This window comes from Erpetoichthys calabaricus, chromosome 9 (assembly GCF_900747795.2).
Source record: "Erpetoichthys calabaricus chromosome 9, fErpCal1.3, whole genome shotgun sequence".
Classification (NCBI taxonomy): domain Eukaryota; kingdom Metazoa; phylum Chordata; class Cladistia; order Polypteriformes; family Polypteridae; genus Erpetoichthys; species Erpetoichthys calabaricus.
In genome coordinates this window covers 54595359-54623178 of record NC_041402.2, presented here as the reverse complement: position 1 = coordinate 54623178, position 27820 = coordinate 54595359, and the positions used below count along the sequence as shown (strand labels likewise).

Here is a 27820-nt window from a genome sequence, read left to right as displayed (position 1 = left end):
ACATTCTCTGCATATAAAGATTACTACATGTGTAGTACAAATAAAAAGATGGTTATAGGCAAATCATTAAAGTGTTTGGTGTATTACTGCGGCCTCAGCTATCTGTCCTTACCTCTAAGCAGTGGAACCTGGTTTGCTCTTCTGCTGCTGTAGTCCATGCATTAAAGGTCTGATGTATTATTTATTCAGAGACTTCCTTTATGTTAGCTCATATGAAACTAGCCATTTCCTTCTCACCTCACTTATTAGCAAGGTGTTTTTGCATGCAGAACTACCACTAACTGTTTCATTTCTGTTTATCTCTAAACTATACATAATGTAATGTGTGAAAATCCCAGAAAGGCAGCTATTTCTGGGATTATAACTATTTAATTATTTAATAATTATTTGCATTTATATAGCGCTTTTCTCACTACTCAAAGCGCTCAGCAATTGCGGGTTAAGGGCCTTGCTCAAGGGCCCAACAAAGCAGAGTCCCTTTTGGCATTTACGGGATTCAAACCGGCAACCTTCCGATTGCCAGTGCAGATCCCTAGCCTCAGAGCCACCACTCCGTCTAGTGGAATCTCTACATCTATAGCATAAGCAATCATACTATGGTCAACATCACATAGATCACATCTTACCCATTGTAAAGTCTGTTTAACCAACAACCAAACATCTTGACTTTTTTTCTTATTGAACAATTGTACTTAATAAAATGGACACTATGCCTACTACAAATATTTGGACAGATTCTCATCCTTACCAGCTTTGGTCCTTTTACCTCTACATACAACTTAGAATATCTGGGGGCTTCCTTGCTTTTAAAATTTGAGCACTAATGACACCTTCAACCTTACTCATCCTTGACATATGCTTAAGTTCATTATTTACTGTTAGTCAGAGGTAATAACCATTCATGCTGATTCATCTTCCTTTATAGAAATACTAAATAGATATTTATACTTGTCTATGTTTTCCAACATATAACATTTTAAGTCAGTACAATCCTCCACTGACATCCTCCTCCATAGGAGGTGTGGTTAATTATCACTGACATCTTTCAAATTTTTTGAATACTAGGGGGCTTTGCTCACATATGTAGATTTCACTTTCACCAAACAACATATCTTTTAACTCTTGCTGATACGTCACTTCATTGGGAAGAAACAGTACTTTTCCCTGATGGCAAAACAAATTAGACGATCTACAAGTCTCCAACTTAAAGTTTAAATCCGAACAATATGTTCGATCTCTTTTTGCTGTTCCGTTATTTAATAATTTCTGTTTGTTTGCGCTAATGAGAGCTTTACTATTATTTTTTTGAGACTTTTGAATTTTAGTACTTTCATTATCTCTAACCTGCTCTGCATGTGTATCGCACCAACGTTTTTGAATTCTTTGCAATGGTCTACTTTGTCATCTACTCTTTGTCTTTTATTTCCGGATCCCCGGGCATGGTTAAATCTCTTGCCACAAAGTCTCGTCTTGTGGAACGTGAAAGTACCTCTCTGAAAAAGTCACGTCTTGTCCCAGGCTAAAAAGTCTTGTCTCGTCCCAGGTTTTTTTTATTATGATAGAGAGACAATAGCACGTATTCCATTGTCAAACAGGCTCTACAGAGTAAGAGTAATAGCACTTTTGAAAATAACAGCTCTGCAAATATTGATAATGATAAATCACTAAGAACGAAGAGAGTGAAAAACAGCATTTAGGATGAATGAGATAGATAGATAGATAGATAGATAGATAGATAGATAGATAGATAGATAGATAGATAGATAGATAGATAGATAGATAGATAGATAGATAGATAGATAGATAGATAGATAGATAGATAGATAGATAGATAGATAGATAGATAGATAGATAGATAGATAGATAAAGACAGACAGATGGATAATTAATCCCCAAGGGGAAATTCACATACTCCAGCAGCAGCATACTGATAAAAACAATATTAATTAAAGAATGATAAAAATGCAGTGCAAGTTAAAAAATGCAAGGTGGAGAGTGCAAGGCAGGTATAACAGTCAATAACATTGTATAATGTTACTATTTACCCCTCCCGGGTGGAACTGAAGAGTTGCATAGTGTGGGGGGGGAACGATCTTCTCAGTCTGTCAGTGGAGCAGGACAGTGACAGCAGTCTGTCGCTGAAGCTGCTCCTCTGTCTGGAGATGATACTGTGGTACTGTTCAATGCTGGTAGAGTGAGTCGGTGCATGACTGTTTTAGGGGGACGGAAGAACAAAACTGGATTTATAAGAATAAATATGGTTGTCAATAGAATGCTCTGGTAAATCAATAAATACACCTTCACCATCTCAAGTGATGTGCTGTAAGAGGCAGCTGATATGATATGCATGGGCAAGTTGATGAGCCATCTTTTGCTGTATATTTGACTTTGATAAGACTTTTATTGTTGATATTTTAAACCCAGCTAGTCTTTAATCTAAGTGAAGAACGATAAGGGGAGCATTTTGATATCTCTCCCCATCAATAATAACGCCAACTAAGTCAAACATACATTAATCCATCCATCTATTTATTTGTCTTCAGACTTTCTTTTTCTGGTCTAGGGTTATAGCGAGGTAGACAATACCCAAGCAGAATAGTGAACAAAACAGAAAAGCTATGCATGGAGAGCTGGTCCACTGCAGGGGACACTCACACAATCTCATCCTTTGGGCCAATTTAAGGTCATCAATTTACCTAAAAATTATATTTTTGGAATGAGGGAGGAAAATAGAAGTAAACAGAGTGAAAGAAGTAAAGTTAGAATGTGAAAAATCCTCAGAGACAGTAATCAATCTGGAATTCAAAGTCAGTCTCTTTGGCCTATGAGGCAGCACTAACCACCAACCCACATTCATACATCAAAACATAAGATAGAAGGAATACAAGTAAAATTTAAAATAGTAAAAGAAAATATCAAACACACTGTGTAGATCTTCCTAAGGAGGCCTTTTGCCCTGAACACCCAGTGGAGTGACTTCCACCACACAAACACCAGAAAGCACACTCCCTTCTCAACTCCCACTGTTCTATCCACTGCTCCAGGCCAGATGCATTCCTCTGTAGCTACAGTGCTTGTTGATGTCCTGCACTCCTGAACCCTGTTTGCTCTTATAAAGGTATATGAAATATATTCTGAGCTATCTTTCCACTTAAAAGAATAACCTGCCAGAATTCCATGGTGGCACTCACTCCCTACTGCCCACAGTGGTTTTACTTCTGAAGCACTATTCACAGAAAAATAGTATTCTGCCTCATACCTCTCTTAAGGAAGGCCTTACTAGGATTTTCTCCTGCTTTATTCTAATTTTCTGGTACCCACTTCCTTGTCAACAAGATGACCCTGTAGTCTATGCATATATGTCAACGTTCACTAATTATTCATTCACAAATGTTACATTCTTGTCTACCTTTAATGAAAGCAATAAAATGAACACTGCAGAATCAGTCAAGCTATCAGACTTGTCTTGAGAAAACTGCCATTGGATATTTATCATTATCAAAACTGATGAAAATGGACGCCTCCTGAAGTTTATAGTGAGGCAGGTTCCTTGCAAATCCGTCAGTGCCACTTCACAGCTCATGGAACCTGGCTTTTATTAATAAGCACCATTCAAATGCTAAGCAGGGCTCTGGTGATGATTAGATCATAGACGTTAATACTGCTGTGCAGAAGAAAAGGGGTAAAAGAATAAATGCCTTTTAATCCCATAAAAATCCATACTGGTCTATAATTATCATACAGTTACTGTAGATATTCAGAAGCAGGTAATGAGACGGCACCAAAAATGTAACTGTAAAGATAAACTCTTCTGTACAGCTGTCAAAAAGTAGCAATGCAACTCAATAAAGAAGTGGAATTTTGTTACCCTAAAGGCATGCACTGCCAGTCTGTGGCACTGTCTACTTATCTACAAACAACATGCAAGATGCAATTTGCAAATGGTGACATTAGACGAAATAAACTGCATATCATCCTGAAAGTTAAATATGCATATTATTGACATCTTTCTTTCTTTCTCTCTCTTTCTTTCTTTCTGATAATGTCAAAAGATCAGCATAGCTGATAGACTTCAGAATTAGTAGGGAAATAAGCACAAGTTGAAACCATATTTTCATTTTTCCTGCTGTTTACTATAAAGATTGAGAATGCAACAAATACATAAATTCAATCTGAAGTGAGGTGTTTTAAGCAATAGAGTATACACTGTATATATAAATCTTATATATATTATACTAGGGGGCCTCGCTCGCCAACCCCCGTGTTTGGTTTTCCGGATACACACTTTTAAGATTTTTTTTTCTTTAAATTGTTGCTATTTCATTAGTTTCACTTTTATTTCAGAACTTCTGTATAAACAATATTTGTAATCTTGCGAGTCCCAATATGCTCAATCTTTTTAATGAGGTCAGGATAGGTTTCTCTGTTTGGAATTTCAGCACAGACAAAACGATCTACATCATCAGCAGTTAATAATTTTTTTTTTACAAAGTAAAAAAGTAAGTAGAGTTCTGCATTGGACTCCTGTCTGTAAAGTCGTGCTATTTTCCTCTCACAGTTCCAAAAGTACATGGGGTTACCAAGGTGATACCCCAGCTTTTGTCTAGGTTTTTGTACAAGGGCTAGACAGAAAGTTTTTGACTCCTGGGGTAAATGTAGCTTTTTAAATAAGCAGACAGATAAATATATATACATTAACAAAGTAACCAAGAAATGCATGTGCGGTAAACTCCATTTTTGAAATTCTCAAGGTTCTTTATTTGTCACATGCATAGTTATACAGGACAACACGCAGTGAAATGCATCCTGATCCACTTATTCTTCTAACTTTGCACAGTTTTTGATATCAGTTAAATTAACAAAAAGTCATAGATTGAAAGATAACAGTATAGTAGAACATAATAAATAAGTAAAATTATGTGAATAAAGTAGAATTAAGTGTTAAGGTGCAATAGTGTAGTAATTATTGTGCAAAACCAAAGTTAGACTGGTGCATAGTTAAATGATGCAGTTTGTCTGTTTGTGCTACTGCGATCTTTACTTTCTTTTTTTATATTTTCTAATTTTCCTACTTTCATATCCTTTAACTTTCTCCACATGTGTATAGCGCTGTTTTTTTTTTTTGTTTTTTTTTGAGCCTTTCTAATTTCACTGGTATCATAGTCTCTAACCTGCTCTGCATATGTTTAGCGCCAACGTTTGTAAAGTCTTTATGAAGTTTTGTCATTTTACTCATTGTCTTTTAATACAATAGATACAATACATAGAACAGAATAAATCCTCAACACAGTATAAAGTACAATTTAAAGAGATTGTTATTTTCTTGTGAATTGTTACATATGCATTATTTTCACTTTTACTTTAAAACTTTTGTAAAAACAATACTTGTTTCTTTATTTCCTGCCCCGCGCATGGGTACATCTCTTTCTTCCCAGACGTATAATACTGCTCGTGTTATGAAGGGTGTTGCGACTGAACGTACGCTAAGGATATGCCTTTGGATCATTTGCTGTCTTTTTGCTGCTTGCTAGCTGCCTCTTCTGCCTGTCGCATGTCGTTGTTTTAAGAGCTGGGAAGACGTGATGCTTGCCTGCCAAAAGCAATCCAACAACTGCTAGCTTAGAGGTCTGTTGACTTGTTTTCAATGATGGCTCACTGCCTGGTCTCGTGTGATGTTGTAAAAGCAATACCTGTCTTTTATTTCTGGCCACGGGCGTGGTTGAATTCTTTCTTGCAGGATGTATAACGTTGCTCGTGTTCGGTTGGGGTAGCTGCTGCTTTCTCCACATGTGTATAGCGCCGTTTTTTTTTGTTTTTTTTTTTAGCCTTTCTAATTTCACTGGTTTCATAGTCTCTAACCTGCTCTGCATGTGTTTAGCGTCAATTTTTGCAAACGTCTTTATGAAATTCTACTTTCTTTTACTCATTGTCTTTTAATTCTGAGCCGAGTTGGTCGTGCTTTTTTTCAATTCCACTTGTTCCGGGCTGATAATTACTTTCCTTATTTTCTGAATTTGCACCTCAATTATTTTTTGCTCTTTTTTCTGTCCAACGCATTTGAGTCTCTTTTCTCTCTCTCTTTTCTCACTTGTTCCGGGCTGATCATCACGTTCCTTATTTTCTAAATTTGCACCTAGATTATTGTTTTTCTTTTTAGCATTTTTTTCTCTCCATCGCTTTTGGGTCTCTTTTCTCCGCGCTTTTCTTTCTTCTTCGTGTAATCGTCGACGTTTCATTTCTGCCCTATTCATTTCATTTCTACCCTATTCATTTCTACCGTATTGACCTTATACACTTTATGTGCACTGAGAGCCCTGGAGCTGTGTGTGCTGCATGACTGCCTTTACACTACTGATTTGTTTTTTTTGATATTGCTTGTAAGTAGAGTGTGTCTTGCAAGACTCTCGTACTATGTTCCTGTGAGACGCACCATGGCAGGTCTCTTTCGTCTCGCGGGTCTTTAAATTATCTTCCAAGAAGATCACGTATCGTAGACTATCAGGACAGGGGACAGGATTTCTTTTTATAATAGAGAGATATGTAAACATCTATAAATATATACAGTATGTACAGTGCATACTGTTTATACAACTACTGCTGTTTATACTACAGATACTGTACAGATACATGTACACAATACAAATAGGTAGACAGATGTACTGTACAGTATCAGTATATATGTTCAATGCCTTCAGAAAGAATTCAGATCCTTTCACTTTTTCACATTTTTCTATATTGCAGCCTTATGCTAAAATAATTTCAATTATTATTTTTTTTACTCATCAAACAACACTCAATACCCTAGAATGACAAGGAGAAACAAGATCTTAGAAATGTTTGCAAATTTATGAAAAATACTGAAATATACACAGTATATACCATATTGTACAATCTATAATTTCCACAACATAATCTTAAATTTGATTCCTTCTCTGTACATGCGAAATAAAGTTTGAATGAACTTTAAGCTAGTTTTGTTGTTGATTTCACTTTCATTTTAATTTTCTTTTATTTTCTACACTTAATATATTTGACTTAATAGTTTTTGTTACATACACCCATTCTATTTGAAATTTCCCAGCAGCTAAAATAAGCAGGAACAGAGTCAGTCTGCCATGTAGTATATTCTCATGAGAATCATCAAGAACAGTGACTATAAGGCAGGGGTGTCGAACTCCAGTCCTGGAGGGCCGCAGTGGCTGCAGGTTTTCATTCTAACCATCTTCTAAATTAGTGACCAATTTTTGCTGCTAATTACTCCTTTTAATTAACTTGACTCTGGCCCTTTAGTTGTTTCTTTTTCCTTAATTAGCAGCCAAACAATAATGAGACACAAAACAAGCCTCCACATCACACAATATCTGAAAATAAAGAAAGGTGATGGTCTCAGTAAGGTTGATCTCTCAACTCACCAAAACACTTTGACGATGTTCTTATAAAAAACAAAAAATCAACAGTTTTGGAAATGTCTGCTGTTGCAGAACGAGAGCAGCAACAAGCCGTGGAATTAAATAACGGGTTTAATTCACAGCAAGCATTGGCTTCTCATTAAGAAACTGGTTGGAGTTTGAGGCCCAAGTTTAAGCTGGTCATCTGTTGGCTCGTTTCACATCTCATTTCTGTTTGGCTGTCATTTAATGAGGAAACAAATCAATTCAGAGGACTGAATCCTTCTAACATGGCTGTTAAAATAAAGGGGAAAAAAGTGAATTAGCAGTGAAAACTGGTCACTGATTAGGAAAAGGGTTAGATTGAAAACCTGCAGCCACTGCGGCTCTCCAGGCCTGGAGTTTGACACTTGTGCTATAAGGTATACAACCTTAAACAAAGAATTTTTTATGAACAAGTGCAGTACACGCAACATCCAGTCAAAGTTCAAGTTTTAGCATACATATACTACATATACAAAAATACACAATATATACTGTATATACAATATGTACAGTATTTTTTTTTCATTGGCTGTTCAGTAATCTAATGATCTGTAGATAGAAACTGTCTCTGAATCAGCTGTTCCAAGTGTAAATGGTCCTGTAGTATTTGCCAATGAGAGAAGTGACTGTGCAGGATAGCTTAGGTCTTCGATACTACTTTTGCCTTTTAAAGTCAGTGTGTGTTATCTACTGTATGCCCTGAACAGAAGGCATCTGATGCCATAACAGAATGTTATGCAGCCAATGAGGACGGACTCACTGCACTAGTAGAAACTGGTGAGAACAGATGGAGAAATGACAGTTTTTGTCAGATGTCTGAGGAAGTCAAGGCATTGGTAAGCCTGCTTGACAGTAGCTGAAATGTCTTGTGCCCCTTTCAGTACATCACTGACAGAAACTCAAATAAATTTAAAGCTGCTCCAAATTTGAACAGTATACCCTCCAATGTAGATGGCAGTGTGCTCTACTTTCTACTTCCTAAAGTCTATGACCAGTTTCTTGGTTTTACTGACTTCAAGGGTGAGGTTGTTATACTGGCACCAGTGTGTCTACAGGTAAACTTCTTCTTTGTAAGCTCTCTCATTAATTTTGGTGATCAGGCATATGATTGTGGTATCACTGGCAAGTTTACATGATGGAGTTGGAGCTTTGTTTGGCTACACAGTCATAGAAAATAAAGAGCATAGCATGGGGGTTAGCACAATACTCTGTGGAGGACATGTGCTGAGGTCTGCCAATTCGGAAGTCTAAAATCTAGTTACAGACAGTGCCACTAAATCTCAAGTTTAGGATATTGGTGGTTAGCTTTGATTGTATAAAAATGTGGTCTGTAAATAAGACTCAGGTATAACACTTTTTATCATCAAGATGTGTCAGAATGGTATGAAAAGATATGCGACTAAGGTGTATAAGAAGTCCATATGTTTGAGCATTAAAATATGCCTTTAATTACTCGGTTTCAGGATACTTATCTTCTCCCATAAGTAAAGTAGAAGAAGTAAAATTGTCTTGTAAACTTTAATTGCCAGAAAATGAAACAGAGTTTGGAAACTGCAACATGATTAACACTGACAAAAAATAAGAAATCAGTTAGTTTCCAATATTTAATTTCTGGAGACTTTCATATATGGAATTATAATAAAACTGAGAAATTTTAAAAATTCTGAAATCATGAGAACACTCTTTAGAATGTGAAGTCATACAGTAAGGAATAGCTTCTTTAGATTTTGCCTAAATTTTTTCCTGGGCAAAAGACCATCATAGGGCATATTCACTCATATACCTAAACTCATTCAAACAACGTTAATTTACAATCTCCAATCAACCAATTGTTTTAGGCATATGGAAAAAACCTACTGTCAAGATCGCACCATTCACTGTTTCTCTGGCACAACATTAATTTGTTCATTGCATTCGTTTTCATTTGTCTATATTTTTTACTTCAGTGATCACATTGTATAGACCATATTGCGTGTGTCGTCTTGTAAGCAGTGCCATTTAATATATTTGTTTCTATGGGGCGACCATTGTGAAAGTTTTGTTTGATATGATGGTATCTGACTGCTAGGCACGTTACATACATCTTATGTGACGTATAACATGATAGCAACTACATAAAAGAGGGTGGCACATCTTACAGCTTCTGAACTTTGATCTGTTTCAAAGACAGACATGCTGGATAAAGTAGCATTAAAATTAACAATCATACAGTTTACAGTAAGGTTTTGGTTTTGAACCTTGCTTTAACTTCTATTTTGGATTTTTCCCTAGAAATTTTATTGAAAAGAAAATCATTTCTGTGTAACAACCCTCTCAAGGGGCAATAAACACTTTTGGTCACTTTTTTTTTAAATTGTCCAATAGTATATTCCATATATCCTTACGTTCACAATTTCTAAATGAACTGTTAAAAATATAGCCATTCTTTAAGAAACCCTACACATGTAAAACAGATTCTGGAAGTGTGAACTCCCACTGACTTTAAATTTGCCAGATGTGAGTTAAGTGTGGATTTGTACATTAAAGGTTTATTCCTGTCTTGTTGCTGATGCCTCTGAGTCAGGCTCTAGTCCCTGTGACTCTGAATTGGAATAAGTAGATTTCATAATGGATCGTTGAATTGTGTTGTAATGTACTTTATATAGCTTGTCACACTGAAGTATATATTTTGTTCTTGCTTTGTACATGTCATGTGATTGTGTGCTCTGTGAAATACATAAAGACTAATTGTTTGCATTTTCGCAAAGCGTCTGTCAAAATATATTGTATAATACCATTGACTGTCTTCCTTTGTTTACAGACTGAGCATGTACGACTTGATCAATATATGTGTTTTAAACTGATGCAAATGTATAGCATTTATAACACAGAATGTCTTATCAGATTTTATATTTATTGGCTACATACCTTAAATAACAGTCAGAGATGTTTTAGAATGATAGCTACAGACAGGGTTAAAAGTCAGAATTTGTTTATTAGAGTTTATTAGAACATAAACAACTAAAAAAACAGGCAAATAAATCTGAGGTTCAGCTTCATGGAGGAAAAAATGTAATGGTGTTCTTGACTTTCCACATTATAGCACACTTAAATAGGCGTTAAAAACTGCTTGCAGAAATTAGAACATTTCACTTGCAAATATTTGTTCAAGTAGCTAAATTGTATACATGAAAGAAGTAGCATGTGACAACATAATATCTGAACTAGGAATGAATAGTGTGGTTAAAATCTATAAACTAGGAATTAACAGTTTTGCTTTTCAAAAGCATTTGCATTTTTGAAGCGCAGAGATAAGTGCTGACGTTTCTGTTGAAAAATAGATACATTTTAAAATGAGTAATTTGAAATGCCATAAACCCCCACACTTAGATGTTAGTCATCAATTATACAGCAATTACTATTAATTTAGCTCTATACATTATTTTTTCACATAACTAATACACCACCATTCCTTACCCTAAATGTCGTTCAGGTGCCTACTACTGTATCAATGCAGCCTTATTTGCCAAAGGGACAATGAATTCTAAACTATTAATTAAATACTGAATCAGATAAAATTGCAACTTTTTTTAAAATGCAAATGCACTGCATTGAATGCATTTTGTTAAAACAAATGTGTGCATAGGCAAGTACTGTTTGCCATTGGATGAGACTGCTGTCTTACAGCTCCAGGGACACAAGTTCATTTATTTTATCATATTAGGCCAGTAAACTTGTCTGAGTGAAGTTTTTGTGATCTCCCCATGCCATCCTGCAGCCTCCATCTGCATCCCAAAGGCACACGTTTTAGGAGAATTGGTGACCTGGTGTACAGGAGTGCACTGTGACAGAACGGTATATGTGAAAAATGCTCTTTTTGCAAGCTTTTGTGTTGTTGCCAAAGAAAACATGTTAAAATAACAGATGAAATGCACCCAGCAAATTCTTTTTATACTGTTCTATAGAATCTACTCTTCATTTCATTTGAGTTTTATTATCCAAACTGGTTTCATTATTTAAACTGATAGCTCACTGTCCTGGGATCAATCTAATTGTTCTGCTTTAGATTTTACTATTTAACATTACTATTAAAACTACACATTATGTAAAATTGTATTTTTTTTAATTAAACTTGACAATTATCTGCCAAAGTCTGATTTTTTCCTGTTTTTTTTGTTTGTTTTGTTTTAGTTAGCTCTAGGTGATCTACCAAAATTCACCTAATTCTGTGTCATCTGAAATTTCAACTAACGACTGTGTCATATTTGTACCTAAAATGTTTTAATGTAAATTTAAAGGAATAGCACTCATGCCAGTCAAGGGAAAACAGAAAATGTTCCAAAAATCTGCACCATTGATGCCAAATGCCCTTCTCCTTTCACAAACCGACCACCTCGAGTTTCCCAATGGCACAATTTTTAATGAAGTTAACCAGGAGATGAGCATTTATTTCAGACAAAAAGTAAACAGAATTCTTTTTCTCGAAGATTGAGAAAGAAACACAATGAGTTTTTCAAATCAGAGAGCTTGGTTGTAATCAAAGTCAGAACAGAATTGCAAAAGGTCATTCATTAAGAAAAATCATATTCAATAACCATAGCCAAAACAGTAATATATACAGTGAGGGAGTTCAATGAATGAGAGTCAAAACCAGAACACCAAACTTTATACAAGCTCTAGTTTATTGGATGAGTCTTTACAAGGACCAGTAGGCAAACTGCCACAAGACAAAAATGTAAAAATGCACAACAATTATGATGCAGACAGTTGACATAAAAACAACATTTGATACAGCTCTGACATTTATGCAGACAGTTGTCACATAGAACACAAAACTGATAACTCTGAAAGTCTCTGTGACTTGAGGATGAGCTTTAACTGCTCTAAAAAACACTGTCACCAGAAGGCAAGCTGTCACAATGAAAATCAAAACTCTGAAATCCCCTGTAACTGGAAGCTGAACATTCACCACTGAAATAAGCACTCTGACTAGATAGCAAGCTGGCACCACAAAATCAAATCTCAGAAATTCTGTGTTATTGGAAGGTGAGCCCCCATGACTGAGAAAGACTCTGACTAGAAGACAAGCTGTTGCCACAAAACCCAAAACTTGAAATAACACTTTGCTACGTAGGCATGCCACTGCACAAAAATACAAACATGAAAAGCACTTTAATTTGAAGGTGCTTACCCTCAGGGCTCAAACTGAAGAATCCAAAGTCTCAGGAAACAGGATTCCTGTTGCTCCACTTGAATCCATTACCAAGTCTTTGTGACGTGAGTCATAAAGGCATCCCTTAGCAACCATCATGTGCACCCTAGCAACTCGTTAGCTCATTACTTTAAAAGAAAACTGAACTTGTGATGTACCTAAAATGTAAACAGCAAAAAAATGTATATCTTCCTCATGCAAAAACATAAAAATAAATTACATACATGAAAAAAGCTCAAAATCACCATTTAAAATTTTTTAAAATTAATAAATTAACAAAATATATGTAAAGAAAAAAAAAATTAAGCAAGCCCAAATCACAACAAATTCTAAGGACTAATCTCCAGCTCAGTTCACAGTTATTTCAGACTCACAGTAAAAGTTTCTCTTAAAATATGAACACCCATCTTTGCCCTCTTTCTTGCCTTTCTAAATGATACCTGTCCATTTATATTGTAAATAAATATGGAAATCGGGGTTGATTTGTTTTGAGCCAAGTCTTGTAAAACTTGACTTATTTGTATGGAATGTTATTTGTTATGAAAATCAATAAAATCTACAAAAATAAAAATAAATAAATTAATATGGAAATGAGTCTGGAGTCAAAGACAACAACTATGAACTGGCATTTATTTGAACAGATTTTGCCCTGTAACTGTTATAGCAAACACACCAAACCCTTATTCTGCACACAGATACGACACATTGGGACAAAATAATATTCTCTATCCAATAAATGAAAACATACAGATGTGAAATACAGGATTTACATGACACACCAGCAAAAAAAAAAAATTCTTTCCCAATAGAACATCCAAAACTTTATTACAATATAGCAGCCTAGCCAAGGGACACTGATTTTCACAATATCATACTTATCTCTAATCTCATGGATTTAGGCAGTTTTCTCTTATCTCGGTGAAAAACACTTTGGCAGTTTCTCTGAGGTTGTCTGTCAGCTTTTTAAATCTGTACAGGTGTACTAGAAGCCAAACTCTACTTTTGTAATCATGAGACCTGGACTATGACAACCGAATCCACCCTAGCTCAGGTAAGAGCATATTAGTAAGGCAAGGAAGATCTCTTGCTTCCATACCATGCATCTAAACAAATCATAGCACAGGCAGGCAGTGTGGCCTATTAGTTAATGCTTTGTACCTCAAATCCTGAGGTTGTGAACTCAAATGCTGCAATTGATACCGACTATGATCAAGTCACTTCAGCTGCCTGGGCTCCAATTGGGGACAAAAAGCAAAGGAAATGTAACTAATTGTACTGTATATGGAATGTTGTAAACTGCCTTAGATTAAGGTGTCAGACAAATAAAAAGCATTAATAACACAGTCAGTGTCACTGGTGCAAATCTGAATATCAGTTCACTAATTACTGAACTGGGCTTCATGGTGGCACAGTGGTAGCGCTGCTACCTTGCAGTAAGGAGATCTGGGTTCGCTTCCCGGGTCCTCCCTGCATGGAGTTTGCATGTTCTCCCCATGTCTGCTCGGTTTCCTCCCACAGTCCAAAGACATGCAGGTTAGGTGCATTGGCGATCCTATTTTGTCCCTAGTGTGTAGGTGGGTGTGTCCTGCGGTGGGCTGGTGCCCTGCCCGGGATTTGTTCCTGCCTTGCGCCCTGTGCTGACTGGGATTGGCTCCTGTGACTGACCCTGTGTTAGGATATAGTGGGATGGAGAATGACTGACTGACTGACTAATTACTGAGCACACTGCTACACAGACATGCTTCTTTATGTGGCCCTATCTATTGGCCCACTGATTTAAAAAATGACTCTTCAGTGAGGAGGAAGCAGCATGACACCTGCATCGCTATATCTGATGCCCTTAGAAAATGTGCACTTCCTGCCTTGCTGTCACATTTGACAGTGATCTGTTTCTGCTTCTTTGAACTGCTGTCTCCTCATTGCTCTGTAGCACCTAATGAACATTTGGCTGAGTTCCTTCATAATGCAGGTCAGTGCTCTCATTCTCAAGTTTAGCAAATCTGATCTCAATGTGCTGAAGAAGCAGACAGTTCATGCAGAAGTAGGCTGAAATACCAAGAGCAATATTGTTAAATTTTGAGAGGTTTATAGTTTAGTTTTATGTATTAAATTAAACAATGAAGTTGTTTCACATACTGTACAGTCACACATGCATAACCCCTCTATTTACCTCTAGGTTCTTTGTAGACCCTGCATTTATGTGCATGAAGCAAAGATGGACTTAAATTTACTGGTTAGAACAAGTTCAGTTAAAGTGCTGATAGTAGCCACATAAATTATTACCTCTATAAAAAGTACCTTCAGATTTTTAAATAAAACAACTGTATTATATGCACTTTAAAATGAAAGTATTTATGGAAATTAAATATTTGAGGATATGGTCACCAAGCAAAATATTATATTTACATTTCTTACCTTAATGAAGCAGGATCCAACATTTATATCTAACATTATAAGAACCTATTTTTGGCAATTAAGTTTCCTGACTTTCTATTTTTAATTAAAAAGGTCTGACAGTTTTTTTATGTTTGAGAAGTCCGGCTTATATGCAGTTATGTTTTGAATTAGAGGAAGAGAAATTCATGTACAATTTTTATATGCAAATACCTTTTACAGGTAATTTGTTGTTTGCTGGGAGACTAAACATGACTGCCAGAAAACATTTTTTTTTTAGATTTACTCAAATTTGCCAAAAGGACTTTTGGGAAAAGCCTAACAATTTATTAATATTGTTGCTTCACTTCTTTCTGGGGCCTACCTCCTATGTTGACACGTATGTTGCTACAGTATATCATCACTGCATGTAAAGATGAGCCATATCTTCTGTCATGTGAAATACAGAATGGCCTTTTGATGGGGAAAGCAGCTTGCAAACATTTCTGTTTTTATTGTTCTTTAAATAGTAATTTTAGGAATTAGTGAGACAATGTTACTTAAGGCAGCATGACAATTATAAATAAGTGCAGATTATCATGTACAAAATGAAAATGAAAATGAGGCTACAGGCTAATTCAGGAGAGGTATAAACAAGAACAGCAGAACTAAGGCCTACAAAACTACATATAGGTGTTTATACATAGACGTAAACATAGCTGTTTATGTTTGTGCCATATAATCTCTGTTAATCATTCCTTATGTTACAATAAAACTGTCATTTGTTCAAATTTCAGGGTAATGGCAATGGAAAAGACCTTCATAAAGTAAAACATATGGTTAAAAAAATACATATGTTCACAAGTTACATCAATGTAATTTTCTGTAAAATGCACCCACTGTACTCTCCTATTGCAGCTCTTTTACATTATAAAAACAATAATATGATTGATTTGAAATACAGTACTATGTTTGAAAAAAATAGATTTTTTTCCATAATAATTGTATGCATGTCTCATTATGTGAAAAAACAATAACAAAGTGAAACTACAGTAGGTTCAACACAGGTGCTGATGTCTGAACATAAGCATACACTTTAAAGGCAAAAAATTGATTTGCCAGAAACAGAAAAGTTACCTCTAGTAATGAAGGACTTAACTAAAAGTTTATGATTATTTTTTAATCAAGAAACATAGCTGCAGTAAGCAGTTCATTTGTACTACCCTAAAGTGGTCAGTATGATGCTCCCTTTTTGAGTCAGTATTTGCAGACTGTATGTGATGGCACTCACACTGTATCTTACAGTTAAATATATCACTTGATTCTTTACAATAGCATACAGAGTACTTATTTTCCTTGTTTAAAAATGTAATTTTTTTCAACATACCTGTATTTTGCAAGAAATTGAAAAAATATGATTGAAAAAGTGATTCTGTTAACATTAAAATCTGCTTCCTATATTTCCTCATAATCATATGAACAAATTTTGTAACATATTTAATGCATTTTGGGAAGCTACATTATTGATCATTATAATAATGAAGGTGTCTTCACATCTGTCATTCGAAAAATCGTAGCCCTGTTGCCAAGAGAACCTAGAGGATTACAATACATGAGAGCTCTCAAATGGAAAACCACCAAGACTAAGCTTCAGAGAGATGAATCTATTTGTGTGTTGACATCACTTACAAGCCACCTTTGCTGATAAGCGAGGATCCTTCTTAAGTATATCTTATAAAATATGTATGCTTGATCTTTTTAAACATTCTTATTTGAAATTTGAATTCACCTCTCTTTCTTGTTATTACAAAAGCACATTGCTATACTGTTTGAAAGTGGTTTCAAAGTAAATCATCAATATAGTCATTATGAAGCACCTTCAGTTGTTACTGTATATAAAGCTCATAGTTAAACTAAAGTACTGTATTTTTTCCTAAACCCCCTAATTATTACGCTGAAATTCCTGGCTACGAATGACAATCTAGCTTTGTTTAACGTGTCCAAAAATCCTGTATAGTCAAAGCCTATTTTCTCTCTTCTTTGTTTCTTGCTTTTAAAAAATCTTTTTCTGCTTTTAAGGACAATCATTTCTAAGCAGATATCAAGGTGAATAAATTCTTGAATATGCTGCTTGCGTAAAACATGGCAGCATCATAATCTCACAAGGTTTGGCCCTCCTGCCAAGGCTATCCTTCTTCAGGGTTGCCCCGATCACATGATGAAGACAGTTCTTCTTGCTTAATAAGCTATTTATGTGGCAGCGACAGTTCACTCTATCAGTCATCCTTAACACACAACAGCAACTAATCTCCTCACTGCAGAACATCACCAAGTAGCAGAGGTTGATCACATTGTCACACACTGTGGAATCAAGAAAGGAATTTGCTGCCTGGTAGAGGGAAAAAAAACTTGGCTAATAGTTACTTAATAAACTGTCCATTTTCCTTAATAAAAGTAAATATCCAATTGTTATAACCAAAACCCTTTTTATAATAAGAGAAGATCTAACTGTAAAAGATATTGTCTTTTCAAATACAGGTATGTGGTAATGCAATACTGTATTGTTCTAATAGGTGTACTCTTTCTTTAACTTATTCATGCCTAATAAATGCCGTTTAACTCCATATATGATAACCCATTCATAGTCCCCATACTGTGTGGTCTTAAGTCCAAAAACATGGGAGGTCCGTTTTGTTGGTAGTTAGGTGGGTAATCCAATAATTACTTAGCAGCTCTCCTTTTGTGGTTATTAAACATTTTTTAAAGTGTCAGGTTTCCAACATTTTGGTTTTCTTTGCTATGTCAGAGAACCAAAACACTATAATAGCACCATTCTGTAATTTACTAAGTGGAAAAAAGAACCAGAAAATCTCTGTGACAAAGAATTTTAAAAGATTTTCTATTTTTGTCTACAGTTCTGAATTTTAAAAAATACATTTTCCCTGCATATTATACAGTACTAGTGATTAAACAGTAGTATCACCTGGGACTATACAATTACTAAATGACTGCACCCATTTCTTGCTTTAGTATTAAATCTTTATAATTCTGAACACTTAGTATACAATCATACACATACTCACAGGTATCTCCTTTATTTCTGCAGGTAAAAACACAAAAACTGTGCTCCTACGCACATAACTTAAAACTGGCTGCCCTAAAGCTCAAAGGTGCCTTTTTTCAAGAAGAGTGAATTTATACCAAATAAAGGACATACTTTCAAGGGCTAAGCAGAGCATTTAGAGGTGACAATTTGGGACAATGACTCTCAATGTTCTGCAAGTATTATAAAATAACCATTTATATACATTTCTACTTTGTTTTCTGTTTTCTTATACAGTATGTACTAATTCTGTATTTAGTAATCAGTGTATATATTTTTTTTTTAACTGGGACATTTTTCATAGCACTCTGCACCTGTAGTCAGTGAAGACTGCTAAGCTGTATTGTAAATAAGCAAAATAAAAAATGCTTGACTAAAATAATGTGCCTTTTTCAAATTTTGCACATCTTTGTTTATTGATTTGTACCACTATGTTCTATTTATTTAAGCAAAATTTACAAAAGGAGTTAACATTTGTTCACTAAGAAGTAATTTTATTGCACAGTTTTAACCATTCATCCATTCATTTCCAGACATCTTAACCAAGTACAGGGTTGCAGTAGACAGCATTGGGTGCATTGAAAAAAACAAATCTAGACAAGATGCCAGGTTTATTTCACACACACACACACACACGCACGCACACGCACACACACACACCCTCTCAATCACCCTGGACAAATTTAGTGTGTGCAATCTGTGTAAAACATGTGTCTTGATGATATGAGTGGATATCAAAGCAAACACGTATGTTTCTTTGTGCCACTATGACAACATACAAGTTTATTATTTATTCTAATATTTCATTTACCGGTATATATTCAATGCACCTTTGAAAACTTCAGAGAATTGCTTTTAATTTGATTACACTGGAAGCTAATTTTTTTTGTATTTATCAACAAGTAGCAACCAAATGAATGATGTCAAACACTACCCTCTACAATTTTTATCCCTTGCCTGTTTTAACTTCTATTAGGCAGTATTTGAATAATCATTATCTGAATATTGGAAGCTGCTTTACAACAAAGTAAAAATAAGTAATGCTAAGGGCAAAATATAAAGTATTCATCTTAGCTTGAGGATAAGCAAAACAGCTTCTGAATCCCAGAAACACAGTGATATGAAGAGTGTGTCCCATTCTAATCACACTGCTTCATCATGTTAATTCATTTTATAATTAAGTGAAAGAAATAGAATGGGCCTTGGGAGTTTATGATGTCTGTACCTCTATCTGAAGCAGCTCTGCAGGCTGCTATCTCTCATTACCACATAACTTATCTGTCCCCCACAAGCAGTTATTATAAATATTTAACCTTGTGGCAGGACTACTTCTCAACAAAGGCAGTGTCATCTTGCTTGCCTGCACTGTTCTTGTCACCTTGGCAGGTTTTTTTATTTGGCTTACAGGAACCACAGTATTTGGAAAGTGAATCATTTTTACCCCCAAAATAACCTAAAAATCTTAGGTCTATGCCACATTAAAAAACAGAGACCAGTAAACTGTACTTTGCAGCATAATGTAAAAGTGAAAATGATATTTGCTTCTAGGTTTCTGAAAGTAGTGTCCAATTATCAGAACAATCGTGTAAACATAGCTACAGTCATGTGTAGCCCAATATATTATCTTTAAGGCACTACAGTAACAAATACAAAATCTCTTAAGTTTTAATAATAATAAATAAAGCAGAATATGCAATATAATACCTTTTTTGTCCTTAAAAAAGCACTTGTAAGTATGAAAGGTTGACCTCCTAAATAAAATGCAATACACAGCAAAAGAGTTTCACTGATTAATAAATCAACTCTGCACTGCACAAACCAGAAGGCTCCATCTAGGCCACACATTGGGACAGACAAAATGGGACTATTTGATTCAAAGCTTGTCTTGAAAAATCATGCACTGCTCTATGGCTTAAAGAGCCAGTTCCATAATTTTGCTCTGCCAGTAAAGAAAATAGTGCCACTGTGTGCTTTGCATCTTGCAATAGCGTTTCTACAGACAACAATGCCCCCTGTCTGTTCTAAAAGTACAATTTATTCTCATACCATATTAAAGTTTTCAACTTATGGCTATTGCTTCAGGTCTAAATTTAAGGTTAACATATTGTAAAGTAATAGCACCCCATTAAAAGAGGTACACTGAAAATAATTTGAAATTATGTGTAAAGCAAATAATATATATTGAAGCCTAGATTACAACACTTTTGAGTGTAAACGTGTCTGGTAATTAGAGCGGAAATGAATTATTCAATATTTAAATATAAACTAGCAATTAACAGTATCGTGCAATTTCTTTGATCTAAAATACACCAGGTTGTAAATTTGTAGTAATAATCTGAGAGTACCTTTACACTGGTGCTGATAAGAGTTTATTTTACTGGGACAGGGTTGGATTCTTTTCTAAATTATAATTGTTTACTGTTTTTCTCCTTTTATTTGTCTTTACAAAATAAAAAAAGGTGATTACAAAAGAAGTAAAGGAAATACTTAAGGATGATGTATGAAGAGAAAAAAAAAACATACACAAGGTCAGGTCCCAAAAATATGGAACAAGAAAAAATATGGAACTTCAGAAGTGTATTAGTGACACTTTACTTGGAAGAAAAAAATACAGTACATATTTTAAACAAAACTGACGTGGCATCTTATTAACTACAAATGATGGTATTATTTTTTTAATAGCACCTTGAGTCCCTGCATTCCATTATTGCTACTTAAGGAAAAATACATTTTTAACTTACACTATAAATTATAAACCATTCTGCCCAATGATCATTAAAGATGATTAAGTTGCTTAATATGAAACATGCATAATATTATAAGCATAACTTTTCTGACTGTATATTTGTCAAATACTTTAATTTTCCTTTTTATCTTTATTCTGAAGTAAGCAAATGGCTCTGATAATACACAATGATTTGTGAGAAACTCCAGATAACCACTGATTTGTGGCATGCTGTACTTGTACTACTGATGAAATGTTCATGACTGAAATAAGAATTTAAGCAAATAAAAGTCACCACACCTGGGCTGAAAGACTGATTGTTGTGTACAGCAACTTTGCTTTTTTAAAGTGTATTTTAGTATGATTGTGGCGGATTTATAAAAAAGTTCAAAATTGAATCTATCAGTCTTACAATGCTTCAATCCCTCAATGAAAAAATGTATTGCAAGCTATATCAATTCATATTTCCAAATTCCATTTTTGTATTCTGTACGCACAAGTCAAAGGACACCCATAATAAGCCTCACCAGGGTGAGATAAGGCCACAAGGTCTACATTTCTCATCAAACATCTGTAAAGTAAAGAATTGTTAGAGGTGACCTGTGGTGCTAGAAGATGGGAATACATCAAATCTTAATAGTACAGGTCTTAATAGTAAAATGAACTTTAATAAGCCAAGCAAATTGAACCAACAATCATTTTGTGATTTAAAAGATTTATACTATATAAAGATTGCTTAGTTTTCATTGGCCAACTCAATTCTAGTTTTGCAATTTTTAAAACATTTTCATGTACCAATAATAAACGCAGAAGATCATTTTTAACAGAAAGGATTTCAATTTATTGTGTCCGCTAACTTCCTGCAAGGAGGATAAATTTACGTGACACATATAGTAACTTCAAATGATGTTTCAATACAAAACACTGACTTTTGGCTGTACCCAAGGAAACAATTGAAGGCAAACAAATAGATCAGAGGTTAGTTTTAAAAATATTTAATTTACATCAAAAAGTAAACAGTTTTTAAATGTCTGCAGCTAAATAGACACTGATTTCTAAATACATAAGCCACCTTAGCAACAGCGTCCATTGCTACATACAGGGTTTTCATTTTACTCTGATTTTAAATGAAAAATTGATTAAACAAAAGACACTGACTTACCCTGCCAACAAGAATTGGGTCACGACCAGTAAACTCCTCTAGCACAAACATTTGATTCCAAACCCATCCTCTCTTGGCACGGCTCAAGCTTTTTTGTCTCTCGCCTGTTCCTTGCTGACCCACAATGGATCCAGTTTGTAAACTTTTTAACTGGTTGACCGGAGCCATAGAAATATAAGGGAAAAGTGTAATCCATAGAATTAACAATGGAGTCCATATATCTGTCAACATTTCCTCCAACCGTTTTAGCATTATTCCCCAGAGAAGAAAGGTTCTTTGAGAAAAGGTTATTTCTCTCTTGTAAAGCTTCCAGCCTTCACATGCATTGTCCAATAAAGCTCACTCAGAGCCACACAGCATGCTTCCATTGCGCCAAACATAAATAAAATATGAAAGTCTTGCAACAGCAGCCATTGGTTGGATTCTTACAAGAAATGACCTGTAAGTATACAAAAAAATTCTGGTTATAGAAAACCATTGCATAATATATACCATATATATATATATATATATATATATATATATATATATATATATATATGGCTCAATATATCATTTAAGATCCATAAATCATGTAGAAAACACACTAATTGAAATTTTTGTCAATAAACCCTACTTGACCTCAGTGACAGCCCCTTCAATTTTCATGTAGGATTGAGCTAAGAACAAAATAAATAAATAAATACATGCATACATAACAGAAATAATTAAATAAATGACACAAGTGCTTAGATGTAAATTGCACACCACAGACTGTGTGACAAGCTTTCCCTTTTTTCCCTTTTTTTCCATTTTGCTAATTTATTTAATGTTCCTTTGAATACATAGACCTTATCTCATGTCAACATGTATTGGCCACCGCATAAATAATGCTTTTGTACTGTCACTGCCGGTCTGGCTGATTGCTGGATCCCAAGAAGCATTTGTCAAATAGTCTGCTTCTGTAAGTGCATTGCAATGCTTTACAGGTAATTGCAGAGAAGGGTTTTCTAAAACAGGAAAATAAACAAATAGAAAATTCTTAGAAGAATCTATAACACTAAAACAATGCTGAGGTAACACTTAACTGTTGTTCTGAATTGAGAAAAAAGTATTCCAGAATGTATTTAAATCTTTCTGACATCTTATATATACCATGAGGTTGAATATGTCAAGCCCTTTACTGTTTTACAGGGCACCTGGTCAGACATTTCATAACAGTATATAGACCACATAGCGCCTTAATAGAAAAATAATTGACTGATGAATATAGCACAATCTTTGACTTATTTTCACTATTTTACCAACACAGCTGAAGCATGTATGAAAACTTTTTAATATTTAATTTTCTTGAAATATCTGAAACCTATCACCACTGACAACTAAAAGAATTTAAAAATATAGTAATATACAACTTTGGCACTCAATCACTATTAATCTTCACCAGTGTCTTCCATATGCCATACATAGTATAGCTGAGTGTATTTTAATTGAATATAACATCTAAAAACACAGTATTTTAATAACAGTAAGCAATTCCTATTATTGTTTTCAGTTTTATAAGCCTCCTTCTTTGTATAAACAGTGAAAAAAGTGTTTTTCACGGAAATCAAACCTAAGCAATAAAAAGTTAAACCTACTCAGACACTCAGACACAGCCTGCCATACTTATAAACTAGCTTTGGCAACTGTAATTCCTATTCTGTGGCAAAATGCTGAATTTGTTTTATTTAGCATTACAATCATATACTCTTAATTAAATGCAGTTAACTGTGATGTCTGTTGCTAATCTGTTGTCCTAATTACAAATGCAAGTTTGCTTTGCTCGTATTTGTTTAACTAAGTGCACTGTTTAACTTCACTTTTTTATTTTGAGTTTCACACAATCTAATTTACTTAAACAATTTTCAAAATTATTTTCATTAAAATACAAAGTTTAACTTGTCCTAATTGAATAAAAATGAAATCGTTCTTCCTGTCATATATTTATACCATCCTAGTACAGCATTCCCATTATCAAGAGCTGTCTACTGTAGCTGTAAATCTACACAAATGTTGTTTTTTAAGAGGTTGAGGCTAAAGATCTTTAAGTGGTAATTTCAATATTTGAATAATCTACAACTGCATTGTTTTCTTGGAATTTAAATTAAACACATGCACACAAATGCATGTAGGTACATTTATACAGACATTAATTCCTTTGAGTTACTGGAGGGCTTTCTTTAGAACATTAAACAGGTTTTCATCCGTGTTTACCAGTGTTCAAAAAAACTTTAAATTAATGATAGTATCTGATAGGCTGTACTGCATAAGCACTTTATATTTACAGATTTCTTATTAACTAATGGAAGCATTTGCATGAAATTTTTGGAAATGTGTTTAAAATGTTTTAATGAGTATACTTTTAGTAGTACAATCTATTATGTTTTAAACAGCATTAAAGATGTCGTAATTGCTTATATCATTGGAACATTAAAAACTTGGCAAACATCTTTTAAGCTTTGACAATACTACTTCAGAAAAGGTTTTAATACAACATGAAATTGTCCCACTATCATGGGAAAATATCCTTAAATATGCCCTTTACTTATACTACATACAGAAGCACTGAAAAACATTTAATCCTGGGACATCTTAATACCTTTAAGGACTTATGAAAGTCCTCTGCTGGCTTATAAAAGCGCTTATGAAAATATCCTCCAAAGCTATTTAGCAGTTCTATGTGACTCTGAATTGCTTTTAAAGGACTTTAATCTTATGACATTTTCATACCCTTATGAAAATGCCCCCTGGTATTCCATAACAGAGCAAAAACGGAAACAGTGCAGTGCCCAATAACATATTTTTTTCTAGAGTATTGCATTTTATTAAATGAGACAATTACAAAATAACTAAGCACCTATATGGGAAACAATATGAAATATGAATGTGTTACACTTCTGTAGCGAACGGTCAAACTCATAAAATGATTAAATAAAATTGAACAGGGTAGACAATAAATGACCCACTGAGTTATGTTACTAATAGGCTTTTTACGTTTAATTTGTCTTTGTCTTCAATTACTATACATCTTTTTTGCCATAAATTAGATTTCCATTTTCAGTTTTTAGTTTCCACAGGGCACATAACATGATAGCCTAGCTGTTTTAGATAAAAACTGACAAACAGCCTACCAGGGTGATCGCTCCATTAGATTGTTCAAAGTGGAGTCTCTGTTACACATTGAAATAAAATCTTGACTAATGTGAAGGGTTATGCTGTTTTTCCTTTAAAAACTCAAATTGATGACTATTGACAAAATCCACCAATGAATGGAAGGTGCAAAGACAAACAACAGGCATCTCAAGCAATGCAGTACACCAAGGACTTTTTCCTAAGACACATCCATTACCCTTGACTATAATGAGATGTACCTATTAGACACAAGGGCCCATGCCACTTCAATAAGTATGCCTTACTAAGACACTGGACAAAGAGGCATCACTTTCATTTTTGCATATCCACACTGATAATTGTTTTCACTCAGTATATTGCTTTATTATTTATTATTACATCCCCATCATACTACGGCATCTAATGAAGAAAACACAAATGGTATACAGATGGTGTCAGGAATAACAAAATGCAGCCCACTGATACACATGCAGCATTTGCCATGTTTAGTGACACGAATGAGATTATGTGCATAGTCACCTCATGAACACAGCGTTTACAATACAGATTACAGAAGCGCTACGTAAAATAATCGCGTGTTCTAGTCTTTATTAAAACTATCCCATTTGTCTCGTTGAAAAGTACAATGATAGGTGATAAACAATGTACTTCTTTTGTACCGAAATCACAGTCTCTTGTAAAGGCAGTGCGTGTATTTTTTACCCATGCATCAAAGCGTTGTAGGATATCAGTACACGGATTGTCCTAAGCACGTCCGTAATTTAACATCTCTTTGTATGAACTTGATAGTGGGCTCACCGGACTGCGACCGCCATCCCCCAGCTACTCCAGAGACAGACTGGCAGGTAAAGGGCATCGCTCGAATTCCAAGATATGAATTTCAAAAAGTAAAGCGTTTAGCATATGTGGCGCGTTAATCTAAGCCAAGTCTTAGCATTTCAGTGTCCTCAGGTTTATTCAGTCAGGTAATGAAGTTTCTAACGCACGGTTCTTTATTGGTGGAATTGTTTTAAACAGTCCACATAATCCTCTAAAGTATTTTAGCAAAATACACGCTCGTGATTTGAATAATTGCTCACATTTCACGCTCACTGCTGATATATTTCATCTGCCAAGCCTGATTGATCGATTATGGACCAAATTCCTGTCGCCTCAATGATTCTGTGAATGTAAAATCTACAAAGCCAAAAACGTTGCCGGAAGAAACTGTATTCGCCCTTTTTAGAATGTAATTAAGTTAGCGAACATTTTTTACTGTAAACTTTTAAAGGCATAATACAAAATGATTAAAACTCTAAATAACATACTTCTTCACAGTTGTACTGTAGCCAATGGGCATTCTTTATTTAAATAAATAAATAAATAAAACTAAAGTGACACACTAAACGATGCTGCATCTGTAACCTTAAAGACACTGAATGGCGACGTCTTTCTTTTTAAAAGGTCTCTACCGACTTAACAAGAGTTATTCTGCAAGCACAGATGCCGCGATTTTCTTTTTAGCAGTGATTTATCTCAATACGGAATGAACAACGAAAGAGCGTTTCAAAGTACGCGTGCTTTTTAACATCTCTGCCACCTCGGTGATCACTAATCAGGAGATGCCTTTTAATTTCTTTGTAAGCGCAGCCCCAGCATGAAAAGGTCCTACTAATTATCTTTCTCTTTTCCATATGCAAGAACTTGATGGGTGTTTTGGCGAAGGAGCAAAACAAACAAGTAAATTAAGTTTATTTGTAAATCAAAGCTGTTAAACGTCTTTCGTTTGATATTTGCTATATAAAAGGTACACATCGGCTTTCTAAAGGTACGAGCAGGTGTTTGCATTTTCCACTGTGTGAGCACAGTGTTGTAAAACCATGCTAAAATGTAACTCTTTGACATTTAAAATCAGAGATAGCATGTTGCTGATTGGTAATAAATGCGCATTTCAAACCCACAAGGTAATCGGCATGATGTCAATACTATGCACCAGCACGCATCTCAGGTTATATTAAGCCTTTACTTGTATATTTATCACCCAAGTACTTACAGTCATATTTTACTCTTTGCAGCATGATGAGAGAAATAAAAAGATCGGTATATCCAAGAAATGATCAACGACCAATGCACCGTGAGTCTGGATGGATGATCACGGTGTGTCACCGCATGCTGCAGACATTGGAAAGCATATACATGAACATACAGAGCTATACATCTCCAGCGATCCAGCCTGGTGAATGCAACTGTAGAGAGATGTGCAGAAGAGTTCGAAGCGGAGCGAAGAGCCTCCTCCTCGCAGCTCTCATTGGGCCGATCTGGAGGCTGGTCCATTGGTTAGAAATTAATGCACGCGTCTCCATCAGGGGAATACGCAACTTTTATGGCTTCGCAGTTCAGCTTTCAAAGGCACGGAATGCCATTTTCCTTTAACGCGGTCGAGAAGTATATTTATATTCACAGTTCTTTAGTTTATGACACCTTATTGATTAGCGGGATCGGTATGAGAAAGGGCATTATTTCTTCAGACATTTCCCATTGTGAATGACAGCCTCATAAGCAGCCGCGGTAGGCACAACGCTACAAGTCTTAAATCTTTCCTTCCTCGGAGGCAGAACAGCAGCGGTGCGGTGCCTTTCTTTCAGTCTCGCTCTTGACATAACCCGACCTAGCAATCGCTTTCTTAACCATTTTCAGCCTT

The 27820-nt window shown here is 35.0% G+C and overlaps 1 protein-coding gene across 1 annotated transcript in view; it reads right to left on the bottom strand.

The window, feature by feature from the left end:
* The window catches only part of cdh8 (cadherin 8), a 365634-nt gene extending 338258 nt beyond the window's left edge, over positions 1–27376 (bottom strand). Inside the window, exons 1-2 of the mRNA XM_028809638.2 lie at positions 27173–27376; positions 21988–22426 (exon numbers count right to left, since the gene is read on the bottom strand). Of these exons, the coding sequence (XP_028665471.1) occupies positions 21988–22239 (252 nt within the window). The 5' untranslated portion in view covers positions 22240–22426; positions 27173–27376. The remainder of the gene's footprint in view (positions 1–21987; positions 22427–27172) is intronic.
* Positions 27377–27820: the final 444 nt, after the last annotated feature.